Source organism: Bubalus kerabau, chromosome 3, assembly GCF_029407905.1.
Source record: "Bubalus kerabau isolate K-KA32 ecotype Philippines breed swamp buffalo chromosome 3, PCC_UOA_SB_1v2, whole genome shotgun sequence".
In the NCBI taxonomy this organism is placed as follows: Eukaryota; Metazoa; Chordata; class Mammalia; order Artiodactyla; family Bovidae; genus Bubalus; species Bubalus kerabau.
The window spans coordinates 4547400-4561556 of record NC_073626.1 but is presented as its reverse complement, the minus strand read 5'-3'; the positions used below and the strand labels follow the sequence as shown (position 1 = coordinate 4561556).

Sequence of the window (14157 nt, the reverse complement as noted above, 5' to 3'; positions counted from 1 at the left end):
CAGGGGACTGAGCATAACTCCTACACCACTTCTGCACAACTCCTGCATGTCTGCAGGCCCGTCTGCACCACGCTCGCTCTGTGGACAATACCTTTTTTCTTTCTCTCTTTTTTAAAAATGTCTATCTGGCTTTGCTGTGTCTTAGCTGGCACTCGGTATCTTCGTGGTGGCATTCAGGATGTTTTAGTCACGTGTGGGATCTTTAGTTGTGGCACATGGGATCTAGTTCCCTAACCAGGGATCGAACCCGGGCCCCCTGCACTGGGAGTAAGGAAGTCTTAGCCACTGGACCGCCAGGGAAGTCCCTGCAATACCGTTTCTGATAAGCATCACAGGGCTGGCCCATCTGCCGCATCTCTCTGATCAAGCTATCGGTAATTTCCATCTGATCGTTGGCCTGGGCGAAACACTCGTCCAGCTCTCTGCTCCGGGCCAGCTGAATTCCATCTCCATACTTCAGTTCCTGCAAGAAAGAAGTCACATGAAGGGAGCGCACGATATGGGAAAGAAGAGCTTCATGTGTGCTAACTGGAAGCTAAAGTTTCTGCTATAAACTTAAATAAGCCCCCCGCCCCATTCCATGTAACTGCAAAAAAATCTTTAAATGAAAATTATCTTATTAATTTGAAGAAACTGCCTGCAATGCAGGAGACCTGGGTTCAATCCTCTGGAGAAGGGAATGGCTACCCATTCTTCTTGCCTGGGGAATTCCATGGAGAGAGGAGCCTGACAGGCTACAGTCCATGGGGTGGGACTTTCACTGTTACAAACCAAAATTGTAGACTGTATTTTAAATTTTGAGAGGCCTTTAAAAGCATATCCAAAGATTGCTAATCTCGCCCTTGCTTCAATGTTAAATGCCTATCTTTCTTATTTACACAAGCCATTCATCTAACTGGAATTCTGCTGTGGTAAAAGCCCTGTATCGTTATGCCAGATAAGGTCTTTTTTTTTTTTTTTTTTTTTTTTACACACAAACTGAGTTTTTCCTGCATCTTGTAGGAAATAACTTTTCAGTTCTTAAAAAGAAAGCTGTCTAGTTGGTTGCATTGAGCTAATAACTGTCCTGATTTTGATGATGAGTGATACTTAGCGAAATGCCACTTTTGGAGGGAGCTGAATGATGGGTATTCAGATAAAATCACACATCTCTTGACTTCTACGCCTGTTTCCGTGAGATCGTACACTATCTCAGTAACATCCAGGAGCATAAGGCCTTCACCAATGTTACCATCTCCCCTCAATTTTTAATTGCTCATTTTCCCACACTTTGTAACGTTTCTCCTGTAGAACTGTTCTCACAAGATGGTAAATTTTCCTGAAAAAATGACATTAAATTGATGGTGGACATCACAATCCATGACAACCCAGTGACACAAACACGTCAGGGTGCATCTCTAGGAAGAGAAAATGTTACCAAATCACATAAACGACCACAGGTGATCGCAATCCCAAAAGGGTGGCAGTCCACAGAGCACGCATTTGCTGGGGAAAAGGTGTGAAAACTAGTTCCCATGGTGAAATCAACCCTGCAGGTTGGCGGGGGAGTCTGTTCTGAGACAAAGCATCGCTATGTGCTGTGTGTGTGAAGGAGGTGAGGGGTGAGAGAGCAGAGGTCCATGAGTCTACATCAGTAGGAGCAAGCCCAGGAACAGAAGCAGCTGCGGTCGGCACTGGGGGTGGTGGGGGGAGCGCGCTTACGGGCTGCACGATGAGCTCCGCCCTCATCAGGCAGTCGGAGCAGTTCTGCAGGAGCTCCTGGATGGTGTTCTGGTTCTGGTGCCTGGACATCGTTCCCGTTTGACTGAAGGAAAAACACAGAGAAGGCAGGTGGTAAATTTTTTTCAATTTTGAAAAACCGTAAACTTTGAGAAAAGATGCAAAAGCACTTCACCCAGGTCTCCCAGTTGTTCACACTGGCTGGGTCTCTGTGTCCCCTCCCCCGTTTGTCTGTGTGCTTCCCAGGAGATGCAGGTTTGACCCCTGGGTCAGGAAGATCCCCTGGCAACCCACGCCAGTATTCTTGCCTGGGGAATTCCACGGACAGAGGAGCCTGGTGGGCTACAGTCCATGGGGTGGCAAAGAGTTGGACACGACTGAGCAACTAAGCACAGCACAAGATCTAATCTGGATGAGTTGTGGAAATGCATTTCTAGCATCTTCTCTGTCACTCATCCGATGTCAATGCCATCAAAAGTCCCTCTGGAAAAGGGGGCTTCAGCCCAGAGCTGCAGGGCTTCCCTGACCAGTCTGTGAGGACACTTGTAGGAGACGAAAGAAAAGCTTATTCTGAAAAACTATTTTCTGCAATTACAGAAAAAGAAGATAATGGTCAAGAAAAAACGGAGTGAAGAAAGTGATGGCAAATTTAAGTATCTTTAATGCAAAAACAAGGCACTTTTCCTTTCAAGATGACCATGGAGTATTATCCTGTATGATGATGCTCAGCCACAAGTGTATTGCAAGCGCAGCACTTTACTGGAAGAGAAGTGGCAGAAACCTTAAAACAAGGGTGGTGTTTAAGGAGAATGTTGTAGATATTCTACACTTTAAAACAATATTTTATTTGTTATTCATTTGTTTCGCTGTGTAAGGTCTTAATTGCGCATGTGAATTCCTAGTTGCGGCATTCCCAGGCAGGTGTCGAACCTCCGCCCCCTGCATTGGGAGCGCAGTCTTAGCCACGGGACCACAAAGGAAGTCCTAGATAGTCTACATTTTAAAGAAAGAAATTAAAGAAATTCAGTCTGTTCCAGATATACATAAAGAGTCATCTATAATAAAACAAGTCTTATTTTTTTTAATTTGCCAAGGTACCTTATGCCACAGCACAGCCCACTACGGCTTAGCTTAAGAGACATTTAAAGCCCATTAAATCATTACTGTTCAGGAAAGACTTTAAGAGTGTCCTACAAGAAACCTGAGCTCCTGCCAGCGTTCAGAGCCACCAGTCAGGCCAGCCCAAGCTTTCAGATAAAACAGACGCCGGCTCAATGCACTGGACTTTCTTTTACGTGTGTCTGTGTCGGGAAGGGTGTCTGTGCATTTTAAAGGAAGAATTTCACCGTTTAAAAAAAAAAAGTTTGAAAAGCACAGGCTGTACTAGGCAGAGATGGGGTAAGGTTACAAGAATGTGGGATGTTCCCCTCTGCTCCTGATTCCGCCTCATCTCACATCCGAGAGGCACTTTCTCTCACTGCTACCCGTTGGCAGTCCGTCCCTGCCAGCCGGGCTCCCGACATGCCAGCACCAGCTGAGAGTGCGTGGGTGAAAAACCAGCTCCCCTGGGAACCGCTGCCAGGTGGGGCCCGGGCTGCTCCAGGCAGGCCAGGCACCGCCCACCCAACAAAACCAGGGCGCCCCACCCTCCCCGCATGAATGCCACCCTTCTCCGCCTCCCACGCGGAATTATGCAGGAGGCCTGGCACACCTCTGGGATTGCTGAGATATAAACAGGACTCCAGCCCTTGTCAAAACCTGTGCAAAATTCCAATTGACTTAGAACACCTTCCAAAAGGCACCTATTGTAATAGGGAGGAAAGAACTTCAGGAGACAGAGACATTAAGAAGCACAGAAGTGTCATTGAGAAGCGAGGATGGGTAGGCAATTAGGGAGTCCTGTGAATTACATTTATTTTCCTAGTTGAAGAGGCATGGGAGGACCTTCTTCTGAAACACTGGGTCATTCTGATACGAGACTGGGTTCAGAGGGTGATTCCCACAAAGAATGCCAGTCCCTCCCACGCAGAGAGGGCACTCTCAGCACAGTGCAAAGTCCGAGTTTCTTAAATGACTTAATAATGTGTGGGACTATAAAAACTGGCACAGGGAGTTCCTAGGCAGGTGCAGATGGGAACTCTGGGTGAGGGAAGGGCTTGGCCAAAATGTTTGCTGGGGTTTTTCCATATCGTAAAAAATTAAAATATTAAACACTAAAAAAGTAAAAAAGAAGCAGAGAGGCCAAACTTGTGAATGAAAGTCTCTAAGTGTATATATGCAAATCTTTTTGGGCCCACATGCCTCGGGCACGGGTGGAAACCACGCCTCTTGCAAGAGTCCTAACCACTGGACCGCCAGGCAAGTCCCTATATAGGTCTTTTTAAAGTGACTTTATGCCACTAGATTCCTTTGACAACAAAATTAACTCATCAGCTCTCTTTACTCAACTACTAGAGTAGTTAGTTACACGACACTTAGAAATGAACTGTATCCAGGAAAAAGAGGAAAAGCAATTAAATGTTGGCTTAAAATATTATGAATTTGCACTTAAAAAAAAAAGTAACTTCACAGTCTGTTAATAATACTAAAAAGAATTCTTCATATTTTACAATAAAACATGCTTATGTTCACTATACACACCCTTGACAGCGGCTAAAACCCTCTGTGTTTGCCTTGGCATGTTAGGAAATAGATTAACAGCTGCCATGCACAAAAATCTAATCTCTTTAAAGTTATAAAAAAAGAAAAATGAAAAGCTAAACTGTAAGCACAGTGTAATGAAGAACCCTTGGTACTGTGATTGGTCTATAGGAAAGTATGATCTGATGAAGCAAATTTTCTCTTAGACACAACCTTTCAAGACTGGTCCTTAAAGCAAGACCTACAGCTCCCGTCTGTCTGTAAAATCTCACTTCAGTCTGAACATCCTTGGGAAACACCATCCAAATGAGACCAGAGGAAGGGAGACCCAGGCCCCCTGAGGTTTACTGACGAGGAAAGAGAATCCACCTTCACATTTCAGCGGTCCTATATCCGCCCAGTGACAGACCCACACAGAACCGGCTGTACTTAAATCAAGGAGGCTGTGTCTGCTCAGAATTCTGACTCACCAGACACCCAGATGCTTAGCAAGGCTGGACCTTACAGCAGAGGAGCCAGGAGAGCTTGCTTCAGGGAACACTGGTGGTTTTTTGTCATTCAAATTTTTTTAAGTCAAAAACATTTTTTCACATAATTTTAGATCTTTTTTAGTTAATATCTGAAATTTTTTAGATCTCAGTTAACTCATCTGTTAGGCTAGATTCTATCTAAAATTTCCTTAGCTCATTTGTTCTGTAACTTTATTTTATGAAGCCAACAAAAACACTGCTCCTATTGAAAATAATGCAAAAGTCTATGTTCTGTTTAAAGATAATAAAGTTTCCTCTTCATATAGTGCATTTTGGGAAAATGCGAAATTCCATCAGACAGGAAGAAATCACTTTTAAATAAATACTTATTTAACAAGCACATAAGGACTTTACAAATCCTTAGCCTCAAAGAAATTTTCAGAACCAGTACAAACTGGTGTTAGGGGTGCAGAGATTTTAAACCATGTTAGGAACTGAACTAAAGACATCAAAGTTCAATTTTTAAATTTTATTTCAGTGACATGGAGGATGAAGGATATCAATGCAAAAAAAGAAAAGAAAGAAAGAAAAGAAAACTCATTTGGGTCAAATCAATAAAAAATAATTTTGACCAAAATTAATAGCTTGCCTTGAAAAAATAACACGTGTCCTTAAAAGTCTTTAACATCTCTGAAATCCTGTTTTATCTTCAAACTCACAAAGACAAATGATTCATACAACAAAGGACCTGCCTACACTTTTTCTGAAAATCCTTCCTAAAACTTGTTTAAACAAGTAAGGGTTGCAGCAGGTTTACATAAAGCTCCCTTCATCGGAGGCTAAATGGAAAACGTGGTCAGCATGTTCATCCAACTGGGCCACATGAAAGCAAGACTGGTATTATAAGCTTTCTGTTTTATTTTACTACCTACAAGTAACAGTCATTTCTTAAAGGAAAAAAAAATTCCAAAATTAACTGTGACATCATTAGTTTAGCACTTTCCCAAGATTATAGAAAAAAACACGAGAAAAATATTTCGAAAAGCGGCATGCAACATTACAAGACTAAGACTTTTTTTTAATACTTTGCTTTATAAAAGTCTTTTACAATCGTTCATGCTGTTCATTAGATATTTGACCGGTGCCCCCAACTCTGTATTTCTTGTGTACGTATCTCTCCCACCCGGTTTCTTCCTCCTTCCTTCGCTCGGTCTCTTCTCTGTCTATCTCTCTCTTTTTACTCATTCCACCAACACAGGACCCTGGACATGTGCCCGAAATGATGTCTTATGTGTATTCAGATTCACGGAATAATGACCTTGGAAAAACTCAGTAAATATTTGATGGAAATTATGATGATTACGTAATACTCTTGAAACTTACTTTTATTAACATGGACTTAAAGTCTATCTGCTTAGCTCCTCACAAGGTTCAAAACACATTCCATACATAGTTTGAGTTTCTTTAAAAGAGCTTAAGTAAAACATCCATGGAGTTTGTTTTTTAAAAAATCGCTTACTTCATCTAAGGAAAATACCCTACCTTTAAGACTCACTAAACACATGTCAGTGGAAACATCATGTATCAGAAGTTACACACCCAGGGCTGCGGCCTCCATGCACAGAGCTTCCAGGCACACCTCTGCCCCCATTCTGCAGTTATTTACACACCTGTCTGGCCTGCTCCTGGAGAGCAAAGTCCCACATCTCAGCCGCTTTCAACTCCTACCTGACAACACAGGGCTGTGCACACAGAAGCTCTCTAACGCATGTTTGGTTTAGGAAAGGGGAAGAAAAACAAAGGCGAATCAAAGGCTGGTACTTCCAAAGATCCATCAGGTAGCGCATTTACCTCACCCGAAGAGTGGGCAAAAAAATGCTGCTGTTGTTGTTTTCCTATCAATTTTAGAAAGAAGCCTTCCTCTGATCCTTCGTTTTGTCCTCACCCAGAATCTCCGGAATCAGTACTCTAATCAAGGTCCACTTCCTCTCCATGCTTACCATTTTCACACGGTTTGTTGGTGAAAGGTGGGGGCAGGGTGGGGAGGGCAACCCGATTACAGATCATTAACTTCAGAAAAGAGTTTGGGGGCCACCCCCTGCTCGGCCACTTCCGGCAAGACAGCCTGTGACTTGGAGCAAGTTAGTTAGACTGGAGGGGCCTGGGGTTTCTGCAGGAACACAGCCACCTCCCAGGGCTGGCCTGATGCTTAGAGGAGGAGCCCCCGAGGGTGAAAGCCCCACAGAAATTAAATCCTCCTGCCAGGTCGCTCTTACAGGGGAGCAGTGGCTGCTGTTGTGAAATGATTCTTAGATTTCCCTTTGATTTTTCACTTTGTGGTTTTTGCCCCAATTTATAATCTTGAACTTTGCCTAATTTTAAGGATATCTTGCAGCAAACTGAGGGTAGAGTGACACGCAAAAAAAAAAAAGAAGAAATGATGACTGAGTACTAAGTGTGAGGCATTTCAGGCTTTGTCAACTAATTTTTAATTCCTAAAATTATCTATAAGATCTAAAATAAAACTTGAAACACTTCAAAGAGAGTAATACATTTTAACTGCATGAAAGACATTTTTTGAAAGGATCAGAAAAATATGCTTTATTTTCCTGTATTAAGTGGGGATGAATATTTGATCCTTAAAAATTCAAAGCCAAAATAGGGATTTCTATTTTGAATTCTGTCCCTATGTGAAAACTTACATTCCTTCTGATGTCTATAAAAAAAAAAAGTCATGTAGAAGTTATCTAGTTATCCACCAAGAAGTAAAAGAATTGAAGTTGTTAGTCTCTCAGCTATGTCTGACTCTTTACCACCCCACGGGCTGTAGTCTGCCAGGCTCTTCTGTCCATGGAATTTCGTGGCAAGAATACTGGAGTGGGTTGCCATGCACTTCTCCTGGGGATCTTCCCCATCCAGGGATCCAACCCGGGTCTCCTCCATTGCAGGCATATTTTTTTTTTTAACATCTGAGCCACTACCCAAGAAGCCAACTCAAATTTTATTTATTTATTTTTTCAGGTGCCAGATGAAGCAAGGGAAAAATGTCTGCATGTCAAGACTCTGAATTCCAAGCAAAAACAGACCTATTGGCTACAGCCTCCCACTCCTGGGTCATCATCTTCATGAAATCTAGATTTCGCATTCCTAGGGTCTCTGAAGGTCCTGGATCCTCCCCAGCCCAGGGTGTTGGTGTTAAGGTGCCCGTGATGATGGGGCCATGTTGGCATTTTACGAGATGCTGTCTCTCGGAGTCTTGGGGTCTGTAGGGCGGTGGTTTCCACATCAGAACCACACCTGCCCATTTTCCCAGGATTGCAAGAGGGAGACAGAGAAAAGCAAAGGGTGGGGAGCAGGGCCCCAGGCACTCCTTCCAGAACCTCTGAGAAGTCTGGAAAGACTGGTCGGCTGAGAGTTAGACTCCCCAAGACACACCCAAGCCCTCCTGGGATCCACCCCAAGAAGTCAGCGTGGAGGCATCAGCACTTTTTGTCTTTCCCAAGACATTTCAGCCACCTAAACAACAATGAAATTATGCCCATATTTAGAGAAAAAATTAACTACTTGTTGGAAGCTGTTCTGTAGATCTGCCCAGCAATTAGTGGGCTTAATTGCATTCCTCAGCAGATGGAAACTCTACAGGAGTGTGAATGAAAGAACACGATGCTTACAAAATACATCCCAGGAATGCAACAATTTAAAAAGAAGTTAAAACGCACTGGATAAAGAGTTTACAAGGAGTAGAGATGTTCAGGTTTGATCTTTTCTTGAGCCATGGTGGTATACTGGACGCAAAGGCAGCTTAACCACTAACTAGCTGTGTGACCTAGGCCAAGTCATGGAACTACGTTAACCTCAGTTTTCCATCTGTGAAATGGGAAGTCTGTCCTGAGGCTTGAGACAACAATATACCTGGCCCTGTGGTGATGTAACTATTATTAACCACGGATCTGATGTTTGTATCAAATATATTACTTAAACTTAATCACTATGTAAGTGGTATCACCTGCCTTATATTAAGCCACACTGAATCTTCCTTTGCCATCATTTCCCATTAAAACATTTACAATGACCATTCTGAGTCACCCACCCCCGAGCCTGTTTTCTCAGATTCCGCCTGCCTCTCTGATCCAATTCTGAGCTGAAGCTGCCGCTCCATCACATCTACCTCCTGTCCCACTGCCACCAAACGTGACCAGACTTTCATTACCTCCCGCCTTCACCTGTACAAGCCCTGAAAACAGTCTCAGAGCTCTCTGTGACAGTCTCATCTCCCCGCTCCTTCAACAGAGACCGTGACTGGCTTGGATGAAACCTGAAGTGGGTCCCCTGTGCCTACCCAAGTCCCCCCACCATGGAGTCTAGGTCCCCAGCCCACCCTGCCTCCCTACTTCTTTACTATGTCCCCACTTCAGCAAATGCTCCATAAGGAGACCACCATCTCTAGCCCTTGAACTTGCTCCCGGTTTTCCAGCTCTCATATTTTTCTCCTGTTCTTCCCTCCCACTGGAGCACTCTCTGCCCACCTGTCTTTACCAGCTGAAATTCCCCAAAGTCCAATTCAACCACTGCCTTAATAATAAAGTCTTCCAAGTGCCGCCACTATAGATGTTATCATGTCCCTTATGAAGCCTGAGTCACGGGCGCCCCTCCTGTGTAACAGAGTACTTATGTCCTTATCTTCCCTTAAAAAGCATCCGCTCCCTTCCATAAGTCTTTGTATTCCCACCTTTGAATCTCCCCAACATCTAACACACAGCAGATGCTCAGGAAGCATTGGCTGAGTGAACGAATACATGCACTCGATGTACTTTCTTCCTGGAAGGACAGGACTGTCCAGTCTCATACACTTCAGCGCATGGTCTGAAGGTACAAGAGGGCAGAGGGCAGACAGACGAGCCCTGCGTGGACTCTGGGATTCGGGGCAAGTCTTAATCTCTTTGTCTCTCAAGTGGGAAAGTGAGGTTTATGTCCTCACCAGCATCCCCTTCCCACTCTAAAATTAAATGCAAATATGCCTGTTTAATTTCATGCTAAGAAACAGGCTTCTCTTAAAAGGTAGTTTAAAATAGGTACCAAATAGTGAGGCTTCCCTGGTAGCTCAGATGGTAAAGAATCCGCCTGCAATCCCTGGAGAATCCCATGGACAGAGGAGCCTGGCAGGCTACAGTCCACAGGGTCACAAAGAGTCAGACAGAACTGAGCCACTAAGCACAGCACAGGGACCACACACATTCTGGTTTGGAAACTGAGTTCTGGAGAAAAGCGTTACCATTATATGCACATATTTCTGTGGCTTAATGACAGTGAAGTGAAAGTCGCTCTTGTGTCTGGCTCTTTGCGACCCCATGGACTATACAGTCCATGGAACTCTCCAGGCCAGAATACTGGAGTGGGTAGCCTTTCCCTTCTCCAGGGGATCTTCCCAATCCAGGGATGGAACCCAGGTCTCCTGCACTGCAGGCATTCAGTTTACCAGCTGAACCACAAGGGAAGCCCTCAGTGACTGTATTTGGTTGGTAATCCTCCTACAAATTCCACACTTCGATCAGCGGAAGATCTAACTGGAGGACTTGGTCACTTGGCCACCGAATTTCACTACAGATTTGTGATTTCTACAGGAAAAAGACTAGAGTAATTCTGCCTTCATTGAAAACAGTAACATCCTACACAGGAAAAATCCAAAGTTTAAATTTTCAAAAATAAACCTCTTTAATTATTAAGCATGTAGTAGTATGTACTAAACTTGAAAATATTAAGCTAGAGCAGCAGAAGGTAAATAAAGTCATTGCAGACTCCATGCAGTCTGAAACAAAGCCGAAAAAGACGAGGGAAGGAGGGACTGTCAGAGTGAGAACGGTTAGTCCTAAACAGTGACAACTGTTGGAAGACAAGGACCGACCAAGGCAAGAGACTGTAAAGCCACTTCCAAAGGAAAAGTAAGATCTGGGCTCCGTTCACACTCAAATCAGTGTATTTAGGGAAGGGCTACATGCAAACACGGATCACGCAAAAAAAATCACCAATCCAATTCAGCCAATAAAGTGGGAGTTTTAGAAACAAAGGAGTTTAGATTCAACCAGTCGCTCTCATGCTGGTTTTTTATAGGGGCTTCTTTTTGTTTTCCTTTTGTTTTTTTACTTTAAAAACAAAGCACCTCAATTTAGAAAAACTTCTGGCCAGAAAAGTGCTTTTAAAATCTTTCCTCAACATTCATTTGGCAGAGGGCAGGCGGGTGAGAGATGACATCTTGCTTCTGCAAAGTCCCTGCCAGGGACTAACAAACTCCCTCGGCACAAGACCGCAAAAAAAGAAAAGAAAAAAAAAAAAACCAAAACCTGGATTACAGGTGTGGCGTGTGCAGGGACCCTCAGTCGCTGTTTTAGTAAAATGCAGACCTCGGCTGCTGCTGGCTTTTGTGTGTGTGCTGATAATGCTCGGCCTCTAAGGGCGACAGCACCCGCCAGGCAGGGGCAGGCGAGGGGAAACTCCAGTTCCTGGATCCACAGAGACCCCTGGCCACATGCCAGCTGAGGCCCCGCACCAGCCCCCCACCGCCCGTCGGCCCGGCAGCTCCACAGCAAAGAGCAGAAAAACAACCTCCCTCGAAGTTAGGTCATTTTTCACTTGAGTCAGTTTTCCCTTCCCGCAGAGATGTAAAACTTGACAGATTTACAAACAGCCTTCAAGTTGGAAAAACCAAACACAAAAAAATGATGCTCTTCTATGCGAAAACATTGAACCTCGCCCAAATTTAAGGTTTAAGAATTTAAGAATTCTTAAAAACCACGTGTCTTTATGCGGTTCATTAAGCAAGATATTAATTACAAATTTACTTCTAGGAGAAGCCAAGGGGGTGAAATATTCCATTAATAATAATGTGTATTGTCAATTTAAAACAGGATAACAGGAGCATTTAAAAAAAGAAAAACAATTTGGTTCATAAAATACGGGAAAGAAGTGGCCTTGCTAATTCTGACTTGGGTTTAAATGGCTTTAAATGTATTGGTGGATTTAAAAGCATGTGCTTTCCAAATACTGGAAGACTTGGAGGGGGAAGTAAAGTTTCGGATTTAAATGGTTGGCCAAGTTTTCAAACTAACTTAAAAACCAAAGTGAAAATGAGCAAAAGTTTCTTCCCAGCCTCCCTAGTGGCTTAGCACATTCTTCTGGAATCCCCCAGGCGGATTTTGTTCATTAAAGAACGCCATCCAATTTTTTAAAGAAAATTTGTAAGAAAAGAAAGAGCGCCAAGATTGAGGCTGTTCTCTGTTCACTCAGAAAGGGAAAATAAAATTTCAAGGTGCTCCAGGAAGATAAAGAAATGAATAAATCGAAGCACAAAGCACGTTGCAACTCGAGTCGGTCCCCGCCTCCAAAACCGCTGGCAAAACAAAACCCCCGGGAGTGGATTCAATTTGCTCCTCCCCAGCCTAAGGCCACAAGGCAAGGTCGGCAGTTTCTGGAACCCGGGCCTCTATTCCCCAAAGCCCTACAAGGCAAGGACTTGCAGGGGGGCGGAAAGAGGGGGTGAGGACCGAGAAATTCTCACGATTCAGGTGGGCGACCCCGGCTCCAGGGACCGGGTAAATGTAGGTTCGTTATCTTTCTCCGCCCCCACCCGAGTGCCCCCTCGCTGGATTTCCCCGCTGACTCGGAGGCAGACCTGGCCCTCTTCCCACCGCCCTCCCCGGGGCACCTGGACCAGGGCGCCCCCAGCGTGGCGGGCCGGCGGGGGTGGGACGCGTCGCCGCTCCTCCGCGAGCCCCGGCTCGGAGCGCAGGAGTCTGCGCCCGCCCTCCGCCACCCGGACACCGAGGTCGTTTCTCGGGTGCATTTGAAAAACCAGGAGACAAAAGGCGCAGGCGCGGGGCCACAGGTGTGCTCCCCAGCCGGAGCTGCGGCGCGGCCGATCCGGGCCGGGGGGCCGGGGGGCGCGGGAACAGGCCGCCGCCCCCGCCAGGCAACTCGGTCTAGGTAGCAGGAGAAGCCGACGAAGCGGAGCCTTCTCGACCCGGGACCCCCAGAGGCCGGGACGCGCAGCCTCCACACAAAAGCCTCCCCCGGTGGCCGAGCTGCCCAGGCGCCGCTGCGGACGGGGTCTCGGGTTGACCACGAGTTGGCGATGAGCAGTAGCGCCCGCCGAGTCCACCTCGGCCAGCCCGCAGGCCGGAGCCCCCGCTTCTGTACTGATTTATTTTTGGTTAGAGTTAGAGAAGTTGGCTTTGGTGGTCGCAGCCCCGTCCGCCTGACCTCCCATCTGTGGCCCTCGATTAACGCCACGCCGCGCAAGGGATAGTTCCGGGGGTAGCCGGGACCCCCGCGCCCCGCCGGCACCCTCACCGGCCGGCCGCGGGCGCGTAGGAGCGGCTCCCTCCCCCGGGCGCACGCGCCCACCACGGTCGGCGCGGCGCGCGCGGGACACGCCGATCAGGCCCCAGCGCAAGTGGGGAATGCGCGCGGGACCTCGGACTGACCGACCGTCCCATTTCGGGACCTGAGTTTCCCCGTCGGTCAGGGATCCCTCCCGGTCCCAGGGTACCAGGGGAGGGTGGCGGCCCCGGCCCGTTACCCACCCGTAGCCGTCCGAGTTCTGGTCGGTGACCGTGCAGCGCCGCGAGTAGTACATCCTGCTGGTGCCCCCGCCGCCGCCGCCGCCCCCGCCGACCCCGCCGCAGGTCATCTCGTAGCGCAGGTCGGGGCCGGACTCGGCGCGGGTCATGCGGCCCAGCGTGTTGATGCGCGGGTGCGAGCCTCCGTTGCAGCTCATGTCGGCGGGTACTCGGAGCGCCGCTCAGCTCCGGGGCGGACGCGAGGGCCGGCCGGCTCGGACAGGGCGAGGGGCTCCCGGGAGAGGCCCCACGCCGGGGCTGAGCTGGGGACGCAGAAGGATCGCGAGGTCGCGCCTCTACTGGGGCCGGCCCGGCCGCTGCGAGCGCGGTAAGCGGGTGGGGGTAGGGCGCCGGGGACCGGCCGGGAGCGGGAGCTGCGGCTCGCAGCGCGGCGAGGGCGCAGAGGAGCCGGGCCGCGGGCGGGTGGTGGTGTTGGTTGGCGGGGGCGCGAGTCTCCTCCCCGCTGGCGCCGGGCGCCGAAGCCACACCTGGCCGGTTTCTTCCCAGGGCGGGGTGCGGCTGCCGCTCCTCCCCGCTCCCCCGCGGGTGTCACCGACGCGCCCCGGCCGCCCCTCCCCACCTGCGCCGCCGGCCCGCGGCTCCGCCCTGCGCGCGGGGCCTGAGTAACTCGACGGGGCAGGGGCCCGGGACCCGAGCGCCTGGGGCGCGCGGCGGGCCGAGGGCAGGGCGGGCGCGCCGCCCGGAGCTGGAGTGGC

At 47.8% G+C, this 14157-nt stretch overlaps 1 protein-coding gene across 2 annotated transcripts in view; it reads right to left on the bottom strand.

Moving 5' to 3' along the window:
• DSP (desmoplakin) overlaps positions 1–13934 on the bottom strand; it is a 44136-nt gene extending 30202 nt beyond the window's left edge. Inside the window, exons 1-3 of one of the 2 annotated variants that reach the window (XM_055570536.1) lie at positions 13406–13934; positions 1702–1804; positions 315–463 (exon numbers count right to left, since the gene is read on the bottom strand). In XM_055570536.1, coding sequence (XP_055426511.1) covers positions 315–463; positions 1702–1804; positions 13406–13599 — 446 coding nt within the window. In that variant the 5' untranslated portion in view covers positions 13600–13934. The remainder of the gene's footprint in view (positions 1–314; positions 464–1701; positions 1805–13405) is intronic. The other variant, XM_055570537.1, reaches the window with a different exon arrangement.
• Between the last annotated feature and the right edge of the window lie 223 nt (positions 13935–14157).